This window comes from Ornithodoros turicata, chromosome 2 (assembly GCF_037126465.1).
Source record: "Ornithodoros turicata isolate Travis chromosome 2, ASM3712646v1, whole genome shotgun sequence".
In the NCBI taxonomy this organism is placed as follows: domain Eukaryota; kingdom Metazoa; phylum Arthropoda; class Arachnida; order Ixodida; family Argasidae; genus Ornithodoros; species Ornithodoros turicata.
In genome coordinates this window covers 44,435,359-44,458,332 of record NC_088202.1, presented here as the reverse complement: position 1 = coordinate 44,458,332, position 22,974 = coordinate 44,435,359, and the positions used below count along the sequence as shown (strand labels likewise).

At 49.2% G+C, this 22,974-nt stretch overlaps 1 protein-coding gene across 1 annotated transcript in view; it reads right to left on the bottom strand.

Moving 5' to 3' along the window:
- LOC135383406 (atrial natriuretic peptide receptor 1-like) overlaps nt 1-22,974 on the bottom strand; it is a 283,616-nt gene that overhangs the window by 36,007 nt on the left and 224,635 nt on the right. Inside the window, exon 4 of the mRNA XM_064612872.1 lies at nt 8,971-9,094. Within this exon, the coding sequence (XP_064468942.1) occupies nt 8,971-9,094 (124 nt within the window). The remainder of the gene's footprint in view (nt 1-8,970; nt 9,095-22,974) is intronic.

The window sequence follows — 22,974 nt, the reverse complement described above, 5'->3', positions numbered from 1 at the left end:
AAAAAAGAAAAAAGCTGTGCTTCACTTTTTCGCATAATTTCCTCTATCTGCGATGGATTCACCAATCCGCGCTGCAGGTCCCACCTCGGAGCAGTTTCACATTATGCTCGACTGTGTGGGGGAGCACCGTAATCTCTTTACGGGTGGGCTGTCCGCTGGCTACACATCGCAAGACAGAAATAGGGAGTGGTGCGAGCTGGCTGCACGTTTGAACGCCAGCAGTGGTGCAGTGAAACCCGTCGAGAGGTGGAGAAACGTGCATAAATTAGTATCAGATACGAAACACCAACAAAAATCTCAAAATTCGCGGCACCAGTGACGACTGCAATACCCCACTGCTTGATTGAAGTTGCGTTCAATGGGAACTTTTAGACGTGGACCGACTGGAAAAGCGCCTCCAAAGCCAAGGCAGCTCGCATCTCACACCACACGCGGGGGACGGGAAGTCCTCCTCCGAAAGAATCGCTCTCTGAGCTGGAGGAGCGGGTCACTTCTGTGATTGGGCAAGTGGCGACGACCGGGAAGCAGGAGACTCATGAGTTCGGGATACGGGCACCGCCGGCCTCGGAGTCCGCATCAACGGTTATTTATATGGCACCGCCCGAGGCCGCTTCTGCCTCACAGAGCGATGAAGGCAGGTCGACCTGTACATAGGTTCCGACCGCGTTGGCCTCGATAGCAGCCACGCGAAGCAACTTGCAGCCATCTCCATTGAATGCTCTCGGCTAATCGACAGGTCAAACGTGTGTATTGTCATCAGGCAAGAGAGCTATCTATGGAGGTAGGCTCCTTTACACTAGACGCGCACTATGCCGAAAGGCAGGATAACAACGCTCCTAGGGGAGATTGCTGTTTGTACGGGCCATACCATGCGAACAATCCATGATATACAACCCATCATCACCATCATCATCAGTCGCGACGGAGGACAGTACAGGTCTAGCAAACTGGCTAGAACAGAATGTGCCACTCACCCTGATCATAGCGGAAGATGCGATTGGAGCAGAGCCAGCGACGGGAGCACTCGACTGAGCCGAGCACTGCCTGTTCCCTGGTGATCAACGCCGGTAGTCCAGCACGAACTGCCTGAAACAAACCTACGCTCCCACAGCCGGGGCCACCGAAGGCCAACCGGCACCGGCGTATCCAAATTTGGAAATTTATTTCCGCAATCAAACACGCCAAATGTTTCCGATCCCTTGCTGCAACCGGCAACGGTTCCATGAACCTTACAGTGGCCCATTCAACTCTTGGAAGGTCAAAAACAACAGGCGCTCTGCTCCACAGGAGCAGCGGAATCCGGTACTGAAGGAAGCAGTGCTCTGGTGACTCCGAGATACCACAAGACGGGCAGTGATCCGTGCGACAAATATGGAAGCGGTGTAAACGTTCACGAAGCGGGAGCCATGAGCCAGCTTCCACTGGAGACTCGCTCGACGAGCGTCCAACCAGCCAGCCGTGATACGTCGCCAGGCGCTCCCGGAAGGCACCAGGCACCCACGGCACCAGGCAGGGAGGGAACCAGCACCGCCTCCATGAGCGCGGCGTAGAAATCCCTGGCTTCCCAAAGAGAGACGTCAGCGTCTGGGGACATCTCGCGTACGCGTCTGACGGCAGCTATGCAAGCTGTGAAAAGAGGGGAGGGAACTTCTGCTCTGGGACGGCTGTCAGTGATATCGGTGAACCGTGATCCACCGGACGGCATGACCGAGGAAATAGTGCACCAAAGCGCACGGTGGATGATCAGGATTGTGAAGCGCCCCAAAGAGAGCCCAGATCTGCAGATCTGCTAGAGAGCGCTCCGTGATAGCCGGCACGCCTAAACCGCCCCGATCACGTGTGAGATACAGCTGTGACCTCCTGACCCATTCAACTGAACCAGCCCACAGGAAACGGAACGCGTTGCGAGTTATGGCGACCCGAATGACTGCAGGTGGCAGACATACGGCGGCGAGGAACCACAGACGGCTGTAGTACCAAGAGGCCAGTAAACTGGCATGGAAAGTGAGGGGAAGGTCTACAGATTTGAGTTCACGGAGAACAGCGGAGGATCGTTTAAACACTGTAGGCCAGTTTACACGAGATACACCGCTACCATCGAAGACAACACCGAGGATTTTGACTTGAGGCTTTGAGGGTACGCCATAGGGGGCGACGCGGGAAGGTTCTGTATTAATGTAGAGGGCACCGCTCTTCGACCTGTTGAGTTGTGCGCCAGATACTTTACCATAATCGTCGAAAGCCTTCAGCACAGGGTCAAGGCAAGCTTTCCCTGGCAGCCTGACATAGATATCATCTGCATATGCGAAAACGGGAGAGGGGCAACCACCAGGCAATCTGAGAAGGATAGGGAGGGAGCTTAAACGAACCAGGAGCGGGTTGATTGCAACAGCGTACAATACAGGAGAAAGGGGACAGCCCTGACGCACGCCGCGCGTAACCTCAATCGGACGCGATAGACCACCAGCAACGGAGACCAGGCTTTTCCCACCACGGTACAACGCTTCCACAAAGCGAATCCACGCTTCATGAAAGCCGTATGCTGTAAGCATTGAAAACAGATACGAATGACGCACTCTGTCAAAAGCTTTTGTCTGGTCGAACGAGGCCAACACTGCTGTTAGCTGTCTCAGGTTTAACCACTGGATGCTGTCACGGATGGCCATCCTGTGGAGGACCGATGATCTGCCAGGGATCGAACAGGCTTAACATGGGTGCAAGACCTTCTCCAACTGCGGCGAAACACGTAAGAGAAGCGCCTTGGCTAGAATTTTGTAGTCGCAAGTCAAAAGTGTTATGGGGCGATACGCATCCGGGTCCTGCTTTCTGGGTCGACTGGGTCTGAGCAGCCGCTTGTGCACCGACACTCAGCCGACAGCGTCGTTCACAAGCGACGCGTTTAGAAGGCAAGGAAATACCAAATGATCGGTGCCGTCGTTACGTGACATCACGCATCACGTGCCATCGGTTGCAAACAACCCGCTTGCTCGTGTGGTGCGCCCCGCGATTCAAGCAGGCCATCGTTAGACGCGCCGTCGGAATATCAAAAGTTGCATGGGTCGTTCCCGTAAGGTCGATCGAGAGTGAGCTATCCTCGCCTACCGACAGTGTCGGTCACGCGGAATCTGTAGCTCGGAATAGAGCCCCCGGGGTGTAATCTTCAAAAATTGGAATATTTGATTTTTTTCAGCGCTATATAAGAGTAGCACTTTCCTGATCCAGATCGTAACAAATTTAGAACAAAATAATATTGAACGACAAGTGCTTTAATAACAATTTCAACTACACCGAGAAGGAAAGAGAGAAAGAAAATACCTGGACACACACGCACAAACAAACAAACGTACCCACAAACTCATATTCACAAACATATTCACAAAGTGCATCTGTAAAATGTAAAGAAGAGCTCATGCAGATTAGTCGCCACGCAAGAAGCAACGTGGGCGGATTTGGTGTAGAACAGATACTGGTATAATACACCGTGGCTTCGCAAAATGTGGGGCACCTTCGCCCGGCGAGCAGCTCTATGGGTGAGGACGCGTAGATTTGGTCATTTCAGGAACACCTAGCTATTCCCGCTATTAATTAGGATGCAACTGTATTGCTGACTGTGTTTCCTAAGTAAATTACTGCTTAGCTGAGATGGTATACTGTCTCCACCACAGGTTGATATCTAAAGGTATACAAAATACCTAAGGTATAAATGCAAGACAGAAGTACCTTATTATACCCTCATCTGGCGTGGAAGGTATAGCCTCGGCGATTTATACCTCTCACATGGTTTAAACGGGGTATAGACGTTGGTGATGAGGTATAAATATGGTAGTTTAGTCCTAGTTTGTACCTTCGTTATACCTCTTCTATACCTTTTCTTCTAACAGTGTGGGCAGAGGCCACAGGTTGACAAGCTTTCCAGTGCATCTTGGCCTACGGGGCATTCTATCACCGCCAACACACGCACACACACACATAAACGGGATGATGATGTAGGACACATAATATTAGAGGAACAGCACATCCTGTACATTTGGTGTCACGAACTACAAGCACCTCAGTCCGGTACACTATTCGTTCCTGTGCTATCGATACTTTACATTTCATAAATGGTTTGACACTATCTGCCGCCGAATCCCGAAGCCCATCTCAAAGGATAGTTCGGCCGAATGTTCTTTAGGCGACGTCATTCCACGCCCATGAATGTACCGGCAGCTTAGGGCTCCTCTCCCACCTCGTACCGTGGTCATGAACTGTACGTCACGCGCCTGCCACAAAACGAAATTCCGGTCTTCTGCGGGAACAAATGACCGAGGTCGCTCCTGTGCTAGGATCGATACGATTTTCGCGCAGGCCTTGAAGCTCGTGATGCTCCAAATCTACAGTGGAAATGTCCGTCTATCCGCATTGAGCTGCGCACATTGTTTTCCCGGTTTCCTGCGCCCCACGAGTCGTTAGCAGTATTATACACACTGCAATGGCAAGCGGAGCCCTACCCTCCGTTATGGTGACGACTTCCCTCCCTCCTCGATGCTTAAGGTTCGTATGCCCCATAATCTGGCCCGTAATCGAGCCCATAAACCTGCCTTATAATCTGGTGAACCTCAGCTGCCATGCACTACACGTGTAACCAGCATTCTACAGCCGGCTTCATATAGCGCTCACCACAGGTATCTCGGGCTTGGCTCACATGGAACCCTGTAAGCTTTCTTCGCTACCTACGTAACGTATCACGGATGCTTGCATAAGGAGCACCATGTGCGTTCATGCAGTTGGAGCATTCCAGGCTCGTGAAACCAAAAACGTGCAAAATACAACCACACACTTCACTTTGGTGGCGTCGCACAGCTATTCGCCACACTCTTAGAAATGGATCTTCTATCGTGCCTTCTACAGACACCCGAACAACGGTAATTTTGGAATTTCTACGTAGAGACCACGCGAAAGCGCGGGGAATGACGTCGCATCACGTGGTTTCCCTCGTAGAAGCCACAAGAGTGGCGTCTGTTTTATGCTTCACAGTTTCCTCCTTTCCCGGTCGTTTCCCCCTCCCCGTGTGCTACCGCTTCCCCTCTCTCCCGGCGCAGGCTTAGCAGGCAAGCTTGCAGACAACAGAATTTGTTTCAGAGGGATTGAAGACTTTATTTCGGCAAAGTTGTGAAATTGTGGCAGTGATACAGTGAATTTGAATAGATTTGCAAACTGTGCAAAATACCCTGTTCACAGAGTAATGACTCAGAGAAAATAAAAATGAATGAGAACCACACAGAGTCAAAATATCACAGATTGCGCGAAACGGCGCGGCTCGACGCCGCTGCTGCGAAACTATTTCCAAGCTTGAAAGTCGCTACGAAACAAGTTTCGCTGGGATGCAGAGGCAGACCTGTTTGTTGCTCAGGGAATATGATCACCATATTTCAGCGGCTCTACATCTATTTGTGGGGGCTGTTGATATGACAGTTGTCACCGGTTGTGCAGCGTTTCCTCCATGCTTCCCATCCTGGCCTCGAATCGGAATTCTGCTTCAAGGCACAACTGTGACAAAGTAAACGACGACAAAGACGCATTACAAAGTGGATAGGAACAACGTCAAGTGTAATAAAAGTCACTATCGACAACACTGAGAGGGTACGAACTATAGCTTATACTAAAACGATGATAGGTGAGGCAGCGAGGAGAGAAAAATGGTACATTGGTACCACAGCAGTACCAAGGTTGTAGTAGGAGAGATCAAAGAGATATCTTACTGAATGCGGTCACGGTCCACAGGTGAGTGTTAGCATTGGATGCATGTTCCGGGTAACACTTGTGCCGTGTACCGGCTAATATCTGTCAGTCTTCGGTATGAATCGCACGCACATTTCCTCCAGGCGGCACGTTGAACACCAGTGAAGTCTTCGTTGGTGACGTTCATACCCACTGCGGCCAGCTGAGACAGAGAACGGTTACTCAAACCACGGTCGAAACGAGCCCCCGAAAGACAAAAACATCCTGCGTCATACACAAACGTTAGCGCTCGCGAAGTCCACGTTTAGAGGCAATTCTAACAGAGCTACAAACCGGATACAGCTGATAACACATTAGCATCTCTCGAATACCTTCACTACTCAACTTCTCAAGCATCACCACATAACTTTCGTTGACGTTCTGTCACGACCGCCGTGCCACTTCCATTCGCACCTGCACCTTCCAAACGCAAGTTAGAAGCGTGGGGAAGTAACAGGTAGCCACTACAATAGTAGTGCTGCTAGCATAGTTATCGCAATAAAACTTATTAAACGGAGGTGTCTTACCTGTAAAAGGATCCCAGAATCAGCAAAGCGAGCGGCAAGACATCGTAGAAAAGGTGTGACCAGTGTCGCGCCACAAGCATGTCTGGCCCCGTCGCATAGTTCACGTGGCTCCGGTCATCGACGCCGGTCAGGTGGTCACTCCGAGAGCATAGAAACCACGGCAAAAATTTAGACAACACGAAATAGACTTCACGACGTCCAATTCCTGGTCACGTGATAAAAGTCGTCTTCTACACGGCGTACGCGCCAAAAAAAGCCATACAATTTTTATGGTATTTTCTTTTCTCCCGGGTCACGTGGGCATCTGTCGTCTAAGCTTTCGGCCTTGAGCGCGAATCTAGAAGACACGGCAGCTCTTGACGGCACGATAGAAGACCTATTTCTAAGAGTGCATAGACGAACACGAGACAGAGCATGACCATGGATATTTCCATGCAGTGTGTGAATGTCCCCCGGGAACACAACACATAGCGTATATTCACACGAATGACATTCCCAAGGAATATTCTGGTGGAAGGAAATGCATAGCAGACGACACCATCTGCGTCTTTTCCTGTTCGACTGCAAACGGAATATCTTGTCGATGCGCCGCATAGTATTCCCCACGGTCAGCAGTGCCAACGCCAGGGGGGGGGGGGGGGGATATGTTTAAAGCAAAGTAACAAAAAAGGGAAGGGAAAGGTTAGCCACGGTGACCAACGCCGGCTAGATATACAGAAGGCCTGCTTAATGCCTCATCTCACTCCTTCGCACGTGAACACATGAAGTCGAGATAATAATAATAATAATGATAATACTTCATTTTTGATCAGGTGCCCATAAACAACTCGAAGGTCTGGGAAATGGTGCACCGAACATGAATAAATGCAAAGATAAGCATAAATACACATGCATACAAAAAAGCTACACATCAAATACAGTACACAAAACAGCAAATGTTAAAGTCAGTCTTGAGAAAAACGAAACAACGAAAGGGAACACTACATAAACTATACATTAAAAATTGAGTTGATGGCATTAGTAACATTAGAAAAATCAGCGAATATGTCAACATCACGATTCTCGAACAGCTTATTCCAGCACGTTAAGCTTAGGTTACTCCAACACGAGATGTCAGCCAATCGTCGCAGACACAGGGGTGACACAAACCCGCCATTGTTGAAACCAGTGATGGCCAGTAGTTAACTACATGTAGTTAAACTACTAGTTAAACTACCTGATTGTAGTTAAAAAGTAGTTATCAACTACTTGCAGAAATGTAGTGGCAACTACTAGTTAAACTACTATTTTAAGTAGTTAACTACAGTAGTTTGGTTACTGAAGACGCCAACTACTTCCGATTTTGCTGCAAGCTTTACGGCACGATTGTGCTTTCCGACTTTTACCTTGTGCTACTTGTTTGATGAGAACGGAGGTGCAGAGCAATTGTGTCGTGCATGTGTACCAAATCTTCACTTTAATGCTTGTCCAGTGAAGCCTCATTAAATAATTCTGCAACTTAGTTTATCGCGTAGGCACAGAAAGAATCCCGCTACAAGCTTTGTATTTGACGATCGTAGCAATGGCTTGAGCCAAAGTTTATCATTGCTTGTGATTCATATTTAGGCGTCCAAGAACATTACAAGGGATTGGTGTTGATAGACAACGTTAAGTAGTTATCAATGTAGTTAAACTACATTGCAGTAGTTAAAGAAGTAGTTTTAACTATTCCCATGAAAAGTAGTTGAACTACTAGTTAAACTACTCAATTGCAAAGTAGTTCGTAGTTTTAGTTAAACTACTGTAGAAGTACTTAGTGGCCATCACTGGTTGTAACTACCCTCAAGCGGTGCTTTTGGCAAAACTGCCATCTTGTCCTGGTCGCACGTCATAGAAAACGTCATTTTGAGTTTATGTGACTTTGTTTACATGTCGTTTTGGCGCTTACCGACATATTTCCGTTGTCATAACGCCAAGAGATTAACGTATTTTGCTAGCGTAAGCTATGCGGTGCTTCTTCCGCAACATGGTAGCCCATTTCTCCTTAGTTTAAATACATCGCATCGGCTCAGTGAGTCTTGACGCGCGGTCGTCATCACATCTTTGGAAGTCGTCAACAGTACGAGGCCTTATGTGCAAAACTGCGCGTTTTACTGTGAGATTATCGCATAAAAATAATTGCCGTGATCGAAAGACAACGAAAACGTCGCGCAGAAACAACAACTGCATTGTTTACAAACGGCTTGGCCGCCAATCACGCGCACCGCAATCTTTAAGGTCACGTGTGCCTTGAAGTTTGCTGTGACGTCCGACCCGTCCAGGATGCATTGCGTTCGCCCAGCACGCTTCCGTCTAAGAAGCAATACATTGGATGACACCCCTGTGGTCGCAGACGATTTCAAATACAGGCTTTCTGTGGCTACAAGTGGCTGCCCATGCTTCTGGTGACGGCCCGTCTCCATGACTACGGCCGCCGAAGCGCGGTTGTGATTGGAGGATTATTAATTGTTATGCCACGTTGTTTAAGCGAGCAGGCTTTGTTTCTAGGTAGCGTTGGCAGTGCACGAAAATATAGGACGTCGAGCGCTCGCGCTTTCGTGGCAGGAGAAAGCCATGACGTTTTTCGCATCATCCGCTGGAGTATTCTGGGGAATGTCTGTCGTCTGAATACACGGATAGAGGTGTATGACGCGCACGCACACACCTGCATAGGCGTACTTTTAGCTGATATGGACGTGAAGCCGACGATGTCGCTGATGTAAATGGTGACGCTCTCGAAGGACTCTGCTGTGACGGATTCTCCTCGTATGAGCTGGCTGGCCACCGGTCTGCAAGGCAAATGAAATGAGCTCAAAAAATAGTTTTTTTTTCTTATTTTTGTCCTGCCACAAAACAGAGTTGTTCGCAATCTAATCTCCACGCAGGAGAGTGCAAGATGTATGAGGGGTCTCCAAACGAGATATGTTTTAGAGGTTAGGACTTTAGATGAGCTGGAATAAAAGATGCATCCAATGCAGCAATGGAGTTCCCACTCTCGTAGATAGAGAAATTCTGAATGCTTGCGCGTTGCATATTTTAGCGGCACTTTCCATTGTGTGACAAAACCAAAACCAAGCGAACGAGCAAAAAAGCAAAAGCAAAGGGACGAGTAAAAAAGCAAAAGCAAAGGGAACAGGGTTTATAAATCCTGTTCCCTCCTAGCGTAGAAGTATACTTCTACGCTAGACAAGGAGTTGTTACTATGGCTACTTCACGAAGGGCACTAGCAGAATGGATAAGTCAACAGCACGCATTAGGGTCTTCCATTTTTGTTGCAGAAGATGCAATGCACCAACGCGCATGGAGCACGTTCGAAATCACTTATACATGTATGTGAAAGGAAATAAGTATTCTCTATACATATGTATATACCGTATTTTCCGGTGTATAACGCGCGCGTTATACAGTAAAAACGTGTTCTGAAGAGGTCCTGCGCGTTATCTAACGGTGCGCGTTATACACGGAAATATTTTCTTGCGTAGTTCCTTTTCAGGTCGGTGACGTACACATTCTAGCCTCTTCCAGAGTGTGCTGTGGCTTTCTCCCATATTTTTTTGGGCCAACTGATAAAACCGGCGAAAAGGCACTGGACTTGATAAAAAATTGATGCTGCTGCTTAAGGCTGCTTTTCAGCAGCCAATAATCTTGAATTCATTTCAGGAGAAGAGAGATCTCAGTTGTCTCGCGACGTAAACCCCCAATTATTAATATCATTTCAGAAGAATGGCGTGAGCAGGGACGCGAAACTGAAAGCAGAGAGGAGACTGAAATATACTATGGCAGCGACGCTGTTGCACCGGAGTTTAACGGATTTGACTAAATGTGTTTCAAATATAGCATATGCATATATGATGCACCGCTTCGGTGTATTGAGTATACTGGTGGCAGTACAGAAGCTTGTAGCACCATTGCGGTGCGCGTTATACATCGAACATTTTTCAAATTCGGCCTGTTTTTAGGGGTGCGCGTTATACACGAGTGTGCGTTATACACCGGAAGTACGGTAATATTGTTGCGGTTCGAAAAACGAGCCTTTATTATGATGACGATGAGGATGGGAACGATGGGTCTGAAATCCTTCTCACAACTACCCCCCCTCCGGAGAGGAGCCCTCCGGGCGATCTTCTTGTGGCGGGCGAGAAGTGTCGAGAGGTCGTGGGACGTATGGTTTGAGGCGAGAGACGTGCGCAGACTCAGTGGACCGACGGCGCCGGTCAATGGGATTGTCCAGTGGTTGGATGAGGTACGCTACATCATTGAGCGCTCGGAGCACCTTGTAGGGGCCAACGTAGTGGTAGAGGAATTTGGACGATAGGCCAGGCTTCCGCAGAGGCACCCAAAGCCAAACGAGGTCCGCAGGACGATAAACAACGTTAGCGTGGGACGCGTCGTAACGCTGTTTGGCTGACGCTTGCGTGTCGAAGGTTCGGCAGCGGGCAATCTGTCGGCATTCTTCTGCACGGCAGGTGGCGCTTGCAAGTACAGGGTTGGAGATATCAGGCACGTAGGGGAACAGGGTATCAATAGTATGGACTGGATCACGGCCGTAAAGTAGGAAGAAGGGGCTGAAGCGAGTTGTCGATTGTGTGGCAGTGTTGTACGCGTAAATGAGGTAGGGAAGGAGGTCATCCCAGTTGTCTTGACGAGGCGAGATATAGAAAGACAGCATGTCGGCGAGGGTGTGGTTGAAACGTTCCACGAGTCCGTTTGTTTGTGGATGGTAAGGAGACGTAAAGTGGTGAGTGACAGAGCAGCTGGAGAGGACCTCCTTGACAATCTCAGCCACAAACTGGCAGCCTCTGTCGCTCAACAGGACTCTGGGAGCGCCGTGCTGGAGGAGGATACGTTGAATAAAAAACTGGGCAACATCAGCAGCTGTTGCGGAAGGCAGGGCGGAAGCAACGACGTATCTGGTGGAATGGTCAATTGCCGTTACAACCCAGCGGTTTCCAGAAGTGGACAGGGGGAGGGGGCCGAAGAGGTCAACTCCGACTCGTTCGAAGGGATGGAGTGGGGGTGGTAGAGGATGTAGGCGACCAACGGATGTGGCGGTAGACTTGCGTTGTTGGCACAGTTGGCATGACGACACATAGCGATGGATGTTCCTGTACATGCCCGGCCAAAAAAACTTGCGACGGATCCTCTCGTAGGTCTTGAAAAAGCCAAGATGTCCCGCTGTAGGGTCGTCGTGAGAATGGCGCAAGATCGCGTTGCGCAATTGAGACGGAACGACCAAGAGAAGTCGAGAGCCGTCGGGGCTGTAATTGCGTTTGTACAGCGTGCCTTCTTGTAACACGAAGTGTTTTGCTTTTCGTATAAATTTCTTGTCTGTAGAAGGTGCCGTGCCGTCAAGATGACGAATGAGCTTCTGGGCGGCTTCGTCGTGAAGCTGTCCTGAGGGGAAAGTGCTTGGGTCCAGCTCGGAAAGGCACATGACATCCTCATAAGAAAGTACCGGGGCAGAGGTCTCGTCTTGCAGTGGAGACCTCCACCAAATTGTTGCGGTTCGAAAAACGAGCCTTTATTATGATGACGATGAGGATGGGAACGATGGGTCTGAAATCCTTCTCACAATATACATACCTTGCAAATAAACAAATAAGCAAACAACGGAAAAGTAGCAAAGACACCTCGAACGTATCACTTTTTTATCGCGTGATATGAGCATGCTACCTTCAGGAACTGAATGTCATGCAAAATATTTCTTTTAGGAAGCGTCCCCTTCCTGAGTAAAATTGGTTTACAATAGTCAGACTTGTACACGTTACAAAAAAAAAAAAAAGGAACTAAATCCCATTACTCGACAGTAACGAGTTACTCTTACGTCACCATGCTATTAGAGAGCCCCAACCATGTCAAAATCAAAATTGACACGTGCTTTATTTGGTCCGACAATTAACATGGAATCCGCTCTGATGAATAGTTGGTACTCGAAATGGGCATCGGTTATTATTGGTGCGTTTCCTCGAGAGAGCCTCTGGTGCAAGACTGAAAAACTGCTCCGGGGTCATTTTGGTTTGGGAAGGCAAAGAAGACACTAAAATACTACATTCCCGTCACCTTTGCCGCCTTCACCCAAACATCTCGTCCAACACGGGACACGCTGACGTACCGAGAGGGGGTAAGGGGGGGGGGGCGTGGCCTCCCTGGAACTCCAAGGTCGCTTGTCAAAATAGTGCACTCTTTAGTCACATGTCGTAATGATTATCATCAGATGTCATAATAGGAACCTCTGGACAACCACACAGTGCGTAGTGTCTGCCTCCAGAAAAAAATTGGTAGGGTTTGCACGCTTGGCCCCCCTTGGAGAAAATCCTGGGAACGCCCATGTGACGTGATTATCATCTGTGGCATCTTATAATCCAACTTGTGATCCTCACTAGAGCTCACAAGTATGGAGGTGGGAGAGAAGATTGAGGGACTAAGGTTTCTTCCCGGTATACGCTGCTAGGCTCATGACACGCGTATAATAAACCAGGGATCTCGTCGTCCAGGTCAGGTGAACACACTTTACAACAACACGGCGAACCAGCAGCGAATCACAATGCCATCTCAGGATCCGAGTTTAGGCCAGTTTAGTGGGTTAGGCCCCATATCCTCCAAATGCCCATTTCCACCGACGTCCCAAATTAACCAAAATCCCATTTCACCCGTAAAACAAATGTTCGGAGGTTCTGGGCTTTTGGTTTATCCGGGCACGCGGGTGGCACTGACCCATATGCCCCAAATGCTCTTTTCATCCGAGCGCCCAGACCCACCGAAAGCGAGATACTTGAGTTCAGTTGAGTTGATAAGAAAAGAAAAAAATGGAGAACTAGGCACCCATTACGAGAGCCGGCTACTCTAGATTACTTAGGAAAACGCAAATGGCTATCTACAATAAAACCAATCAGTGACAAAGACTATCAGTCAGTCACTCACACACACTGTCCACACACACTGTCCACACACTCTGTCAGTCACACTGTGTCCACCAACTTGGAGTCTGCGCAAAGTCGCACAAACGCCTGCACGGCGTTAAACTGACGGTCGGGTGTCCAAGGGCCCAGAACCTTAACAACATCAAATGGTCTGCCATCCAGCCGAGCTAAGGAAGCTTGTCGAAATTGTCTGCGCTGCTGATACCGTGGACAGGATAATAAGATATGTTCAGTGTCCTCAACAGTCCCACAGGTGCCACAGTTGGGTGAATCCGCCTTTCTAAGCTTTTGAAGAAGACCTCGGCTGTAGGGCACTTTGAGGCGGAGCCGGTGGTAAAGTGACGCGAACGGCCTAGGGAACGATGTCGGGAAAGTAGAGGCAAGCTCCGGGTCAACGCGGTGTAGCCGCGAGGCGCGAGCCCCGCCAGAGAGCCATTGTGCCTCAGCCAGTTGGCGACACAAAGCAGTCAACATGGCACTAGCGTCGGACTTGGTGAAATATATGAGTCGTGACGCACGCTTCTGATGTGCTCTGCGTGCCGCAGCATCAGCCGCATCATGCCCTGGTATGCCGCAGTGTCGTGGAATCCATTGAAAGAACATGGCGTGTCCAGCAGCCACCGCCTCTGCGTTTAGTTTTACAACATCAGCAACTACAGCGTTGACAGCACTGGTAGTTCCTGCCGAAACAAGGGACTGCAGAGCAGCCTGGGAATACGAGATAATAACCCACTTGGTCCGTGAATGAGCCGACGCTATATATTCCATAGCCATGAGCAGAGCGTACAGTTCAGCTCCTGTCGACGATGTCGCATGGGACAAACGCACTCCACTTTCAACACCACAGGCAGGTATGACGAAGGCACTCGTCGATCCAGTCGTTGTAGTGGAGCCATCTGTGTATCCTACCACTCGGTCTTGGATGTTATGTATTAAGTCGGCAGTCAGCTGCCGCTGGACACAGATAGGTACATATTTCTTCACAGAGAGATTCGGAACAGTCAGCCTCACCCTCGGGATCGCCATACTCCAGACAGGAAGCGGTGACTTGAGCCGCCTATGTCGGGGTATAGTACCACGGTATGGTTGGAGAGCTTGTGAGTAGGAGGAGCACGACCTCTGATGCATGGCCTGAACTAGGTAGTGGCGATTATACCGCGTAGACCAACGGGCGAAATGCCGAAGCGACTCTTGCATTCGAAGGGCTACCAGCGGTGGTTCCCTGACCTCAACAATCGCCAGCTTGTTTGATGTGGATGCGTGGATACCTAAGCATACTTGGACGCTTTTGCCCAGTACACTCTCGAGGACAGACTCTATAGTGCTACACAAGCCATGTAAAACCGGGACATGATACGCCAGTAGTCGGCGAATCAGGGAGCGATAGAGTCAGCGTAGCTTTGGACGACACTCCCCACCGGGTGCTGCTGATGTATCGCATTACATTAACAGTAGAGTCGGTCTTCTCCTTGATGTGCCGTACTTCTGCAGACCAGGACAGCGATTTGTCAGCGACGATACCTAAAAATCGATGATGAGTGACTCTTCGCAGGCGTTGCCCGTTGACTTGAAGATGAAAGTCCTGAAGACGCTTTCTTGTGAAAGGTAACCACACCGCCTTCTCGTGCGAGATGTCCATTCCCCTCTGAGTCAGAAAGTCAGCAACTATGTCGAGAGCACTCTGCAGACGCGCGCACAGCGCTGGCCACTGCTTACCGGATGACCATAGACATATATCATCCGCATAGATGCTAATGTGCACTCCTCGCGGTAAAAGAGATGGAAGGGCAGCCAACAAGTCGTTGAAAAGTGTGGGGCTAAGCACACCCCCTTGAGGAACGCCAGAAACCACTCTGAACTTCTGTGTGTCCCCTTCGCTGGTACGCATGAAGACCGCTCGTCCACTGAGATAGCTGGCAATCCATCGTAACGCTCTGCCTATTATTCCCACCGAGAACAACCCATGCAAGACATGAGCGTGACTAGCATTGTCATATGCCCTCTTGATACCAAGAAACACGGCCGCAGTAATCCTTCCTTGCTCACGCTCTTCCTGAACTGAGGAGACGAGGTCAACAACACAGTCCATCGTGCATCGTGCTCTCCTAAAACCCGCCATAGCCCGGGGAAGGCAGTTGTGAGACTCCATGGAGTCTCACGGAGTCCATGGAGTCCATGGAGTCTATGGAGTCCATGTTCTTAATCGAACTGAGTGGTTCTTGCAAGAACCACTCAGTTCGATTAAGAACAAGGCGCTCCATAATCTTGCACAAGCAGCTGGTGAGACTTATGGGACGAAAAGAGTCAACTGCATGCGGGGGCTTTCCAGGCTTCTGAACAGGCACAGCCTGAGACATCTTCCAAGACTCAGGCGCAAAGCCAAGGCTCCACAGGTTGTTAATTATCTGCAAAAGGACACAAAAGGCTACTGGGCCAAGGACACACTTCCCCATTAAATCCCCTATTTTTTTCTTTTTGTATCACATCACATCACACACTTCCCCCGTTTGTCATGGAGAGGAGGAAGGGTGAGCGGTTCTTGGGTGTGCGGGAATCCAATGTACTTCCTGCAACTGACTCAGAAGTGAAGTTTGATATGTCTGTGAAGTGGGGTAGGGTCCTGTGGCTACCACGGGGCATAGGTCGGCGAATTCATTCATGATGGCCTTCACCGACTTCATTCACCATCACCTCATAGAGAATGATGTGATGTTGAATGAAGGGCATGATGTGATGTGAAGTTGAAGTTGAACTTGAATGAACGGCATGATGTGAAGTGAAGTTGAAGTGGAAGTTGAATGAAGGGCTATGATGTGATGTGAAGTTGAAGTTGAATGAATCAATGGCTATGGTGGGATTTGAAGTTGAAGTCCGCGTGATGGGATTTGAAGTTGAAGTTCGCGTGATGGGTTTTGAAGTTGAAGTCCGCGTGATGGGATTTGAAGTTGAAGTCCGCGTGATGGGTTTTGAAGTTGAAGTCCGCGTGATGGCATTTGAAGTTGAAGTCAGCGTGTGTGGGTTTGGAAGTTGAAGTCAGCGCGATGGTTTTTAAGGGGAAGTCAGTGGGATGGGTTTTGAAGTTGAAGTCTGCGCGATGGATTTTTAAGATGACCGGATAGGTTTCGAAGTCCTCATAATAGGTTTTGAAGCCGACAATGCTTAGTCGATGTCTGACGTTCACGTGTCGTGACTGTTACTTGTGCGAACGCGTGCGGAGTGAAGGACAAATATGCATTGGAGTGCACCGAGCGAACATAAACGCTTCGCGTTTCGTGTCTGGTGTGGTCGTATGAGCCTGACACTGCAGATGCCTGGCGGACCTCCCCCCCCCCCATCGTTGTGTATCGGCGGTCGCAGGGAGGGAAAGTGTTTGGAACGCGTTACTGGCGTTACTCTCTCGCGTAGTGGGGCGCGGAGGGCAATGTCATGTAGCCGGAGGCAACTGTATGTTGCGAATGTGAGCGGTAGATTAGATCGAGATGCGATTTTGCGTTCTGCGGTCGCGCGATCTGCACGTTGTGGTTGTTCTATTTGCTCGCCTACAGCTATAATGTGCGTATATATGTATATTAGATGGGTTTGGATTTGAGCCTCCGCCTTCCGTCGCGTACGCGCATTTTACTAGACGACAGTAGATTGCTGTCCTGCTGACGAAGTGTGTTTTATTAGGCTTATTTTGTGTCTTCTTAGATTACTTATTTTCCCTGTGTGTGATTGGGATCCAAATAGGACAAGATCAGGCTGGCATTGCTTTTGTGGACATCTTTTATTTTAAATGTAATACACAGAGGTCACTATAGGTCTCTTTCTCTCTCTCTCTATCTGAGGTGCATAGGTCATGTTTTGGGGAATTATGTGTTCCGCATGCATGTAGCATCCATCGGACACAAGTGTTCCATCAGAGCACGCAGCTGCTATTTCTTAGATATTCATCGCCAATAAAGTGCATTTCAGCAGAAGTAGGGAAGTTAATTACCACCCAAAAGCTGCTAGTTACGAGATACGTCATTAAGCTAAATATGTAATGAAGTTACAACCTTCAAGTTCTCAAAATGAAATTAAGTGAGAAATGAAAGTTCTTGCTACCATGCCGAAATTAAGTTAGGAGCGCAGTTCCGAATATACCTTGTCAATTGGGCACAAAGTGAGAATGGAATTCCAAGTTCTGCGAGTTCCCATTTCCCGCGCACATTTCATAGAACCTTGCCAGTGGCCTCATCACCTTCCCCGTTAAAAAATGCACTCCACGAACTCCAAACGAACGCTCTGCTGCAACCAAACTCAGAAGCACGTCGGAACATCCAGTACATCGCGCTGCAACAAGGCGCAGCAGATAGGCTGCTGGCGCCGCGCACGTGCTAGAGGCGGGGTCACTGTCGTCGGATTTTTGTGCAGCAAAATAAAAAGAAAGGAGCCCGCGTTGTGCGTTCTGCCTGCTTGGACGTGAAGCGAAATAGAGATTTCTAACTTTGTTCATGATACTTTTGCGAAGTTACCTCAAAAAGTGACTAACACTACAGTCAAGTGATTATGATGAGAGGTTGTTTCAAACATCAAATAAAAACAGGTAAGAGTGGGAATTGGAGTAAGAATGGGAGTGTGTATCGACACATATTTATTCACAGCTTGTGAGAGAGGAAAAAAAAAACTGTTTCACGGACTGTAAGTTAAAGGAGCATTAAAGTGGTATCTAACATGGCCCAAAACTGCTGTCATCTTGTAAAGCAGTATGTGAAAAGCATTCCCACAAAATATTTCGGTCCAAAGTTGTATCACCACGGTGCAATTAATTTGGAAAATCGCTGCCGCGGTGACAGGCCGGAGCGCTCCAACTGCAGACCACACCCACTCTAGTGTGACGTTCGTGGTAGAGAGCCCCTCATTCGTTCGTTGGAAAAACCGTCTGCTACGAACATTGCTAGCTGCTTCTTGTTGGCTTCTATTATTTATATGATTTATATCACGTTTTCTTTAAAAAAAAAAGAAGCATATACGCAGCCTGAGAAAATAAGATTACGATCACGAGAGTAATATATCCGTGGCTTCTGTGCAATCTCAGAATTCACAGCAGCAGAAAGCTATTGCGAAGCGGTATTGTGGCGCCACCTGTTAGCTACTGAACCAACTGCGCGGTGAAAACTGTTGGACAGGCTGCACACTGTCGAGAAGCACGGGATTTTGCTGTACAAACGCAGTTAATTTCGGGCTGCACCACTCTTTCTTCCCGTGGTGCCTGCGGTCCCAAAAAATCGTGGTTGTGTCGTTGACAGCCTTCAAACCCTCCGTTTTGGACATCACGAAGCCGGAGAACGCGTGGCGTCTCCCAAGCGGTAGCAGACGCTCTGGCCTGGGCGATGTTGCTCAACTCGATCATGTGATCCCAAGTCCAATGAGGAGCGTCCTCACCACTTGCGTCACATAGTGACGTGTGTGGTGGCGCTCATCACGTGCCTATCGTGAAGGCGAAGGAGGGTGTTTCGCGCGCGGGAGGTTCGGGGAGCTATTGCAGGCGTCCCAATTTAGCTACGGTTGCACTAATTGTGGGAAAACTGTTTTCGGCCGCCTAACATTCCATGCTGACCAAAAACAGAAAAAAAGTTGTGGGCCTCCAGACTGCTCCTTTAAGTAAGTAAGTAAGTCTTCCGGGCTCCTTGCAGTCTTCACTTCAATTTGCGCCTCACATTCTGTATGTATTACATGTGTCCAAATGCTTCGGTCGTTAAGAATTCACTTAGTGTTCGTCCGTATATACCCTTCTCGGAGGAAAAAAAATATAATGGGTTACACTTTTCCGAGGACAGATTTTCAGTTTTTGTGTCAATGATTTATCCAGACCCTGCTACATTTCTATGACACCCCCACCGCAAAGAAAAAAGTTTGGCGACACCCCCTGCAAGAAAGGGGGCTTGCTGTTTCAGCTGTAATGACATGTCGGTGTGTAATGCTGTTATCCCGTAGCTGTAAGAATGACCACGCCCCCTGCTTAGGATTCCGGATAAACCACTGCAGTGGTGTATTGCATGAGAGGATTAGAGTAAAAACATATGTCCAGCGAAGGTGATCACAGGTCGCTGAATTCGTTCATGACGGCTATTTCCAGTGTCAGTAAGCATCATGTCACAAGAACTCATGCAATACTCAGTGGCAGGCCACGATGTATTCCGATGCCGAAGCTAATACCCCCGCGTCACGAGTGAAAAATGGCACGGCGGAAAAGCCAGACGTACGAAGCCACATGAACGTGCAATGTACTGGCAGACACGGCGGTCGTACGAAGTCACATGAACGTTCAATGTGCCGCCAGGCAAGGATGTCGTACGAAGCCACATCAACATGGAATGTGCTATGCGCTCACTTAGCTGTCAACAACGGGCGCAACATTGTGCAACTACCCTACGCGTAAGCAACATACCTCCCACCGCCGTTCACATGCGACAGCGGAGGTCAAACGTTGCATCCCTCCTTTTCCTCCTTTCTTGGTGCACCCTGCTTCCAAGCCCAACCCAGAGCAAGGCGACCGCACCCTCCAAACAGCATACCCCTCCTCCGCTTACGCTTTCGCCGCCACTACTAGGAACTCCACGCTAACAGGGGCGAGGAAGACGCCAACGTCGTAATCCTCCAGCAGCGGGCAGCAGGGCACACCAACGTAGGCCTTCGTTGGTATTCAACTTCAAAACCCCATCAGCAGTCACCCGAAGCCACATGAACGCGCAATGTGCTTTGCGCTCACTTATCTGTCAACAACGGGCGCAACATTGTGCAACAACCCTACCGCGCAAGCAACACACCTTCCGCCGTTCACATGCGACAGCGGAGGTCAAACGTGGCATCCCTCCCTTTCGTCCTTCATTGGTGAACCCTGCTTCCAAGTCCAACCGAGTGCAGGCTGACCGCACCCTCCAAACAGCATACCCCTCCTTCGCTTACGTTTTTGCCGCCACTACCAGGAATCCCACGCAAACACAGGCGAGCAGGACGCTAGCGTCGTATCCTGCAGCCGGACACACCCCACGTAGGCCTTTGTTGGAGTTCAACTTCAAAACCCCATCACCGACTTCAGCACCCGTCATAGGAATTCAACTTCAAAATCCCATCGCAAACTTCAACTTCAAAATCCATCACCAACTTCAGAACCCATCATAGGAATTCAACTTCAAAGCCCCATCACAAACTTCAACTTCAAAATCCATCACCGACTTCAGAACCCATCATAGGAATTCAACTTCAGAACCCCATCACAAACTTCAACTGCAAAATCCATCACCGACTTCAGAACCCATCATGGGAATTCAACTTCAAAGCCCCATCACAAACTTCAACTTCAAAATCCATCACCGACTTCAGAACCCATCATAGGAATTCAACTTCAAAGCCCCATCACAAACTTCAACTTCAAAATCCATCACCGACTTCAGAACCCATCATAGGAATTCAACTTCAGAACCCCATCACAAACTTCAACTGCAAAATCCATCACCGACTCCAGAACCATCATGGGAATTCAACTTCAAAGCCCCATCACAAACTTCAACTTCAAAATCCATCACCGACTTCAGAACCCATCATAGGAATTCAACTTCAAAACCGCGATGGGATCTGAAGTTGAATTCTGATGATGGGCTCTGAAGTCGGTGATGGTTTCTGAAGTTGAAGTTGAATGATGTGATGTGATGTGAGGGGTTCTGAAGTTGAAGTTGAATGATGGGTTATGAAGTGATGAATTCTGAAGTTGAAGTTGAGTTACGGGCTCGTGATGTGATGGTTTGTGACGGTGATGTGATGTGATGGGCTTTGCAGAAAACTGACCATGATGTGATGTTGAGTGAATTCTTAGGAAAATGCCGACCTATGCCACGGGGAAACATCCCATGCCATCATCACTTCTCCTTCATTTCTTGGTGTTGTTGTATGTCGATCGCGTTCAAGCAGTGATCCGATCCGAACAGAGAGATATTTTCCATGTGAGTGACTGGGGTCCAGGCACTGTCTAGGTCGTCATAGTGGAAAGCGAATAGTAACAAAGCGCCCACGGCACATGTGCCGAAAAAAGTTACAAAAAGGTTGCGAACCTTTTACTTTTCTTTCATGCTTTCTGTTAATACAGTTCAGACGTTCAGAAAACAGGCTCTTAACCGGCTTAAACAACCCATAGAAAAAGCTTTATGCAGTATGAATGCACAGGATCAAGACTGCCGTTTGTTCCCTGGTGCAAGTACCTTGGCTTCGTCATTGATCGGGGTCTAACATGGTCTCGACAGATTACTGCCCTCTGTACCACCACAGGCTCTTATATTAACGTGCTGCGCCACCTCTGTGGGTCCTCTTGGGGTTCTTCTTGCACCGACCTCCTCCAAGTACACAACTCTCTTATTATGGGCACTTTACGCTACTGCTTGCCTGTGTTGCACGGTATTTCCCCCTTCAAGGAACGACAATCTTCAAGCTCGTAGCCTGCGCACTTGCTTGGGAGTCCCGAAGACCACGGAAACCTTCTCTGCTATCGCTGACGCGCGGGTTCCTTCCGTGCTTATCATCCGGGACACGGCAACTCTCCAAACTTACACACGCTGTCTTGTACAGCACCCATGTCACCACCTTCGTGATGTTACGGAGCATTGCCCTGCTTCTGCGTACGGCCAAGCTGTTCTGCGCCTACAAGGACAAATCCCACCATCGCATACCTTGGTCTCCTATACGGAGCAGCTGTGGACCTTAAGTCTGCCCCTCGTGCACACACCCGTTCCTGGTCTTCCGAAAAAGAGCCATGTCCCAGCTGTTGTCGCATGCCAACTAACGCTGCAACATCTCTACTCCCTGCACTCAAATCGAATGGGGATTTACAGTGACGGCTAGGTGGCATCCGATGGATCATCATCTGCATTTTACATTCCTGAGGAGGCATACTAGCGCGGTTTCAAGCTGCTGCCTGCGCTGTCATCAACCGAAGCAGAAGCCTTTGCTATCTTATCTGCTCTGCGGTACATCTCTTCGTCGAGACCAAGAGCGTGGACTATTCTTTCGGATAGTAAGTCAGCCTTGGAGGCCCTGGCATCGTATTCGCCCAAAGTTATCAACGACATCTACACGGAGATCCTTTGCCTGCACGCCACACTGTGGTCTCTTGGTCACAGTGTGTGGTTCCAGTTGATTCCGTGCCACGTTGGTATCTCGGGGAATGCCCTTGCCGGTACCTACGGCCAGGTGTGCTCGTGCAGCTGGGTCTGTCACTTCTGTCCTGCATACCCCGTCTGCCTGCTGGCTAGCCATCCACCGATACTGCAGAAATAGCTCCCAGGTCCTTTTTCAAGACGCTGCCAGGACGAACCCTTTTCTGCGCTCGATTGACCCTACGATGACCCACACACTGGTAGGCCGCTACCCCATAGAGGAAGAGTCCTTGCTCCACAGGCTTCGACTGAATGTCGCGCGGACTCCACTCCTCATCTTTAAGATGGGTCACCTTTCGTCCCCCAACTTCCCCACCTGTCATGTTGAACGAGACATCCCGCACTTGCTGCTCCACTGCACCCGATACCGCCAACATCGTCTTCTCCTACGGTCGCGCATCGCTCGCCTGACGGTTTCGGACATCTCCCTAGCTACGCTGCTAGGCCCCACACCCGCCCCCATCGCCCACCTGAAGGATCATCTTCCTTCCTCCTCAACCACTTCCAACTATGCGCCAGCAATGTGGACCCTTGCGCGTCCTGATATCTGCTCCACCATCCTCGGTCTTCAGCGCAAGC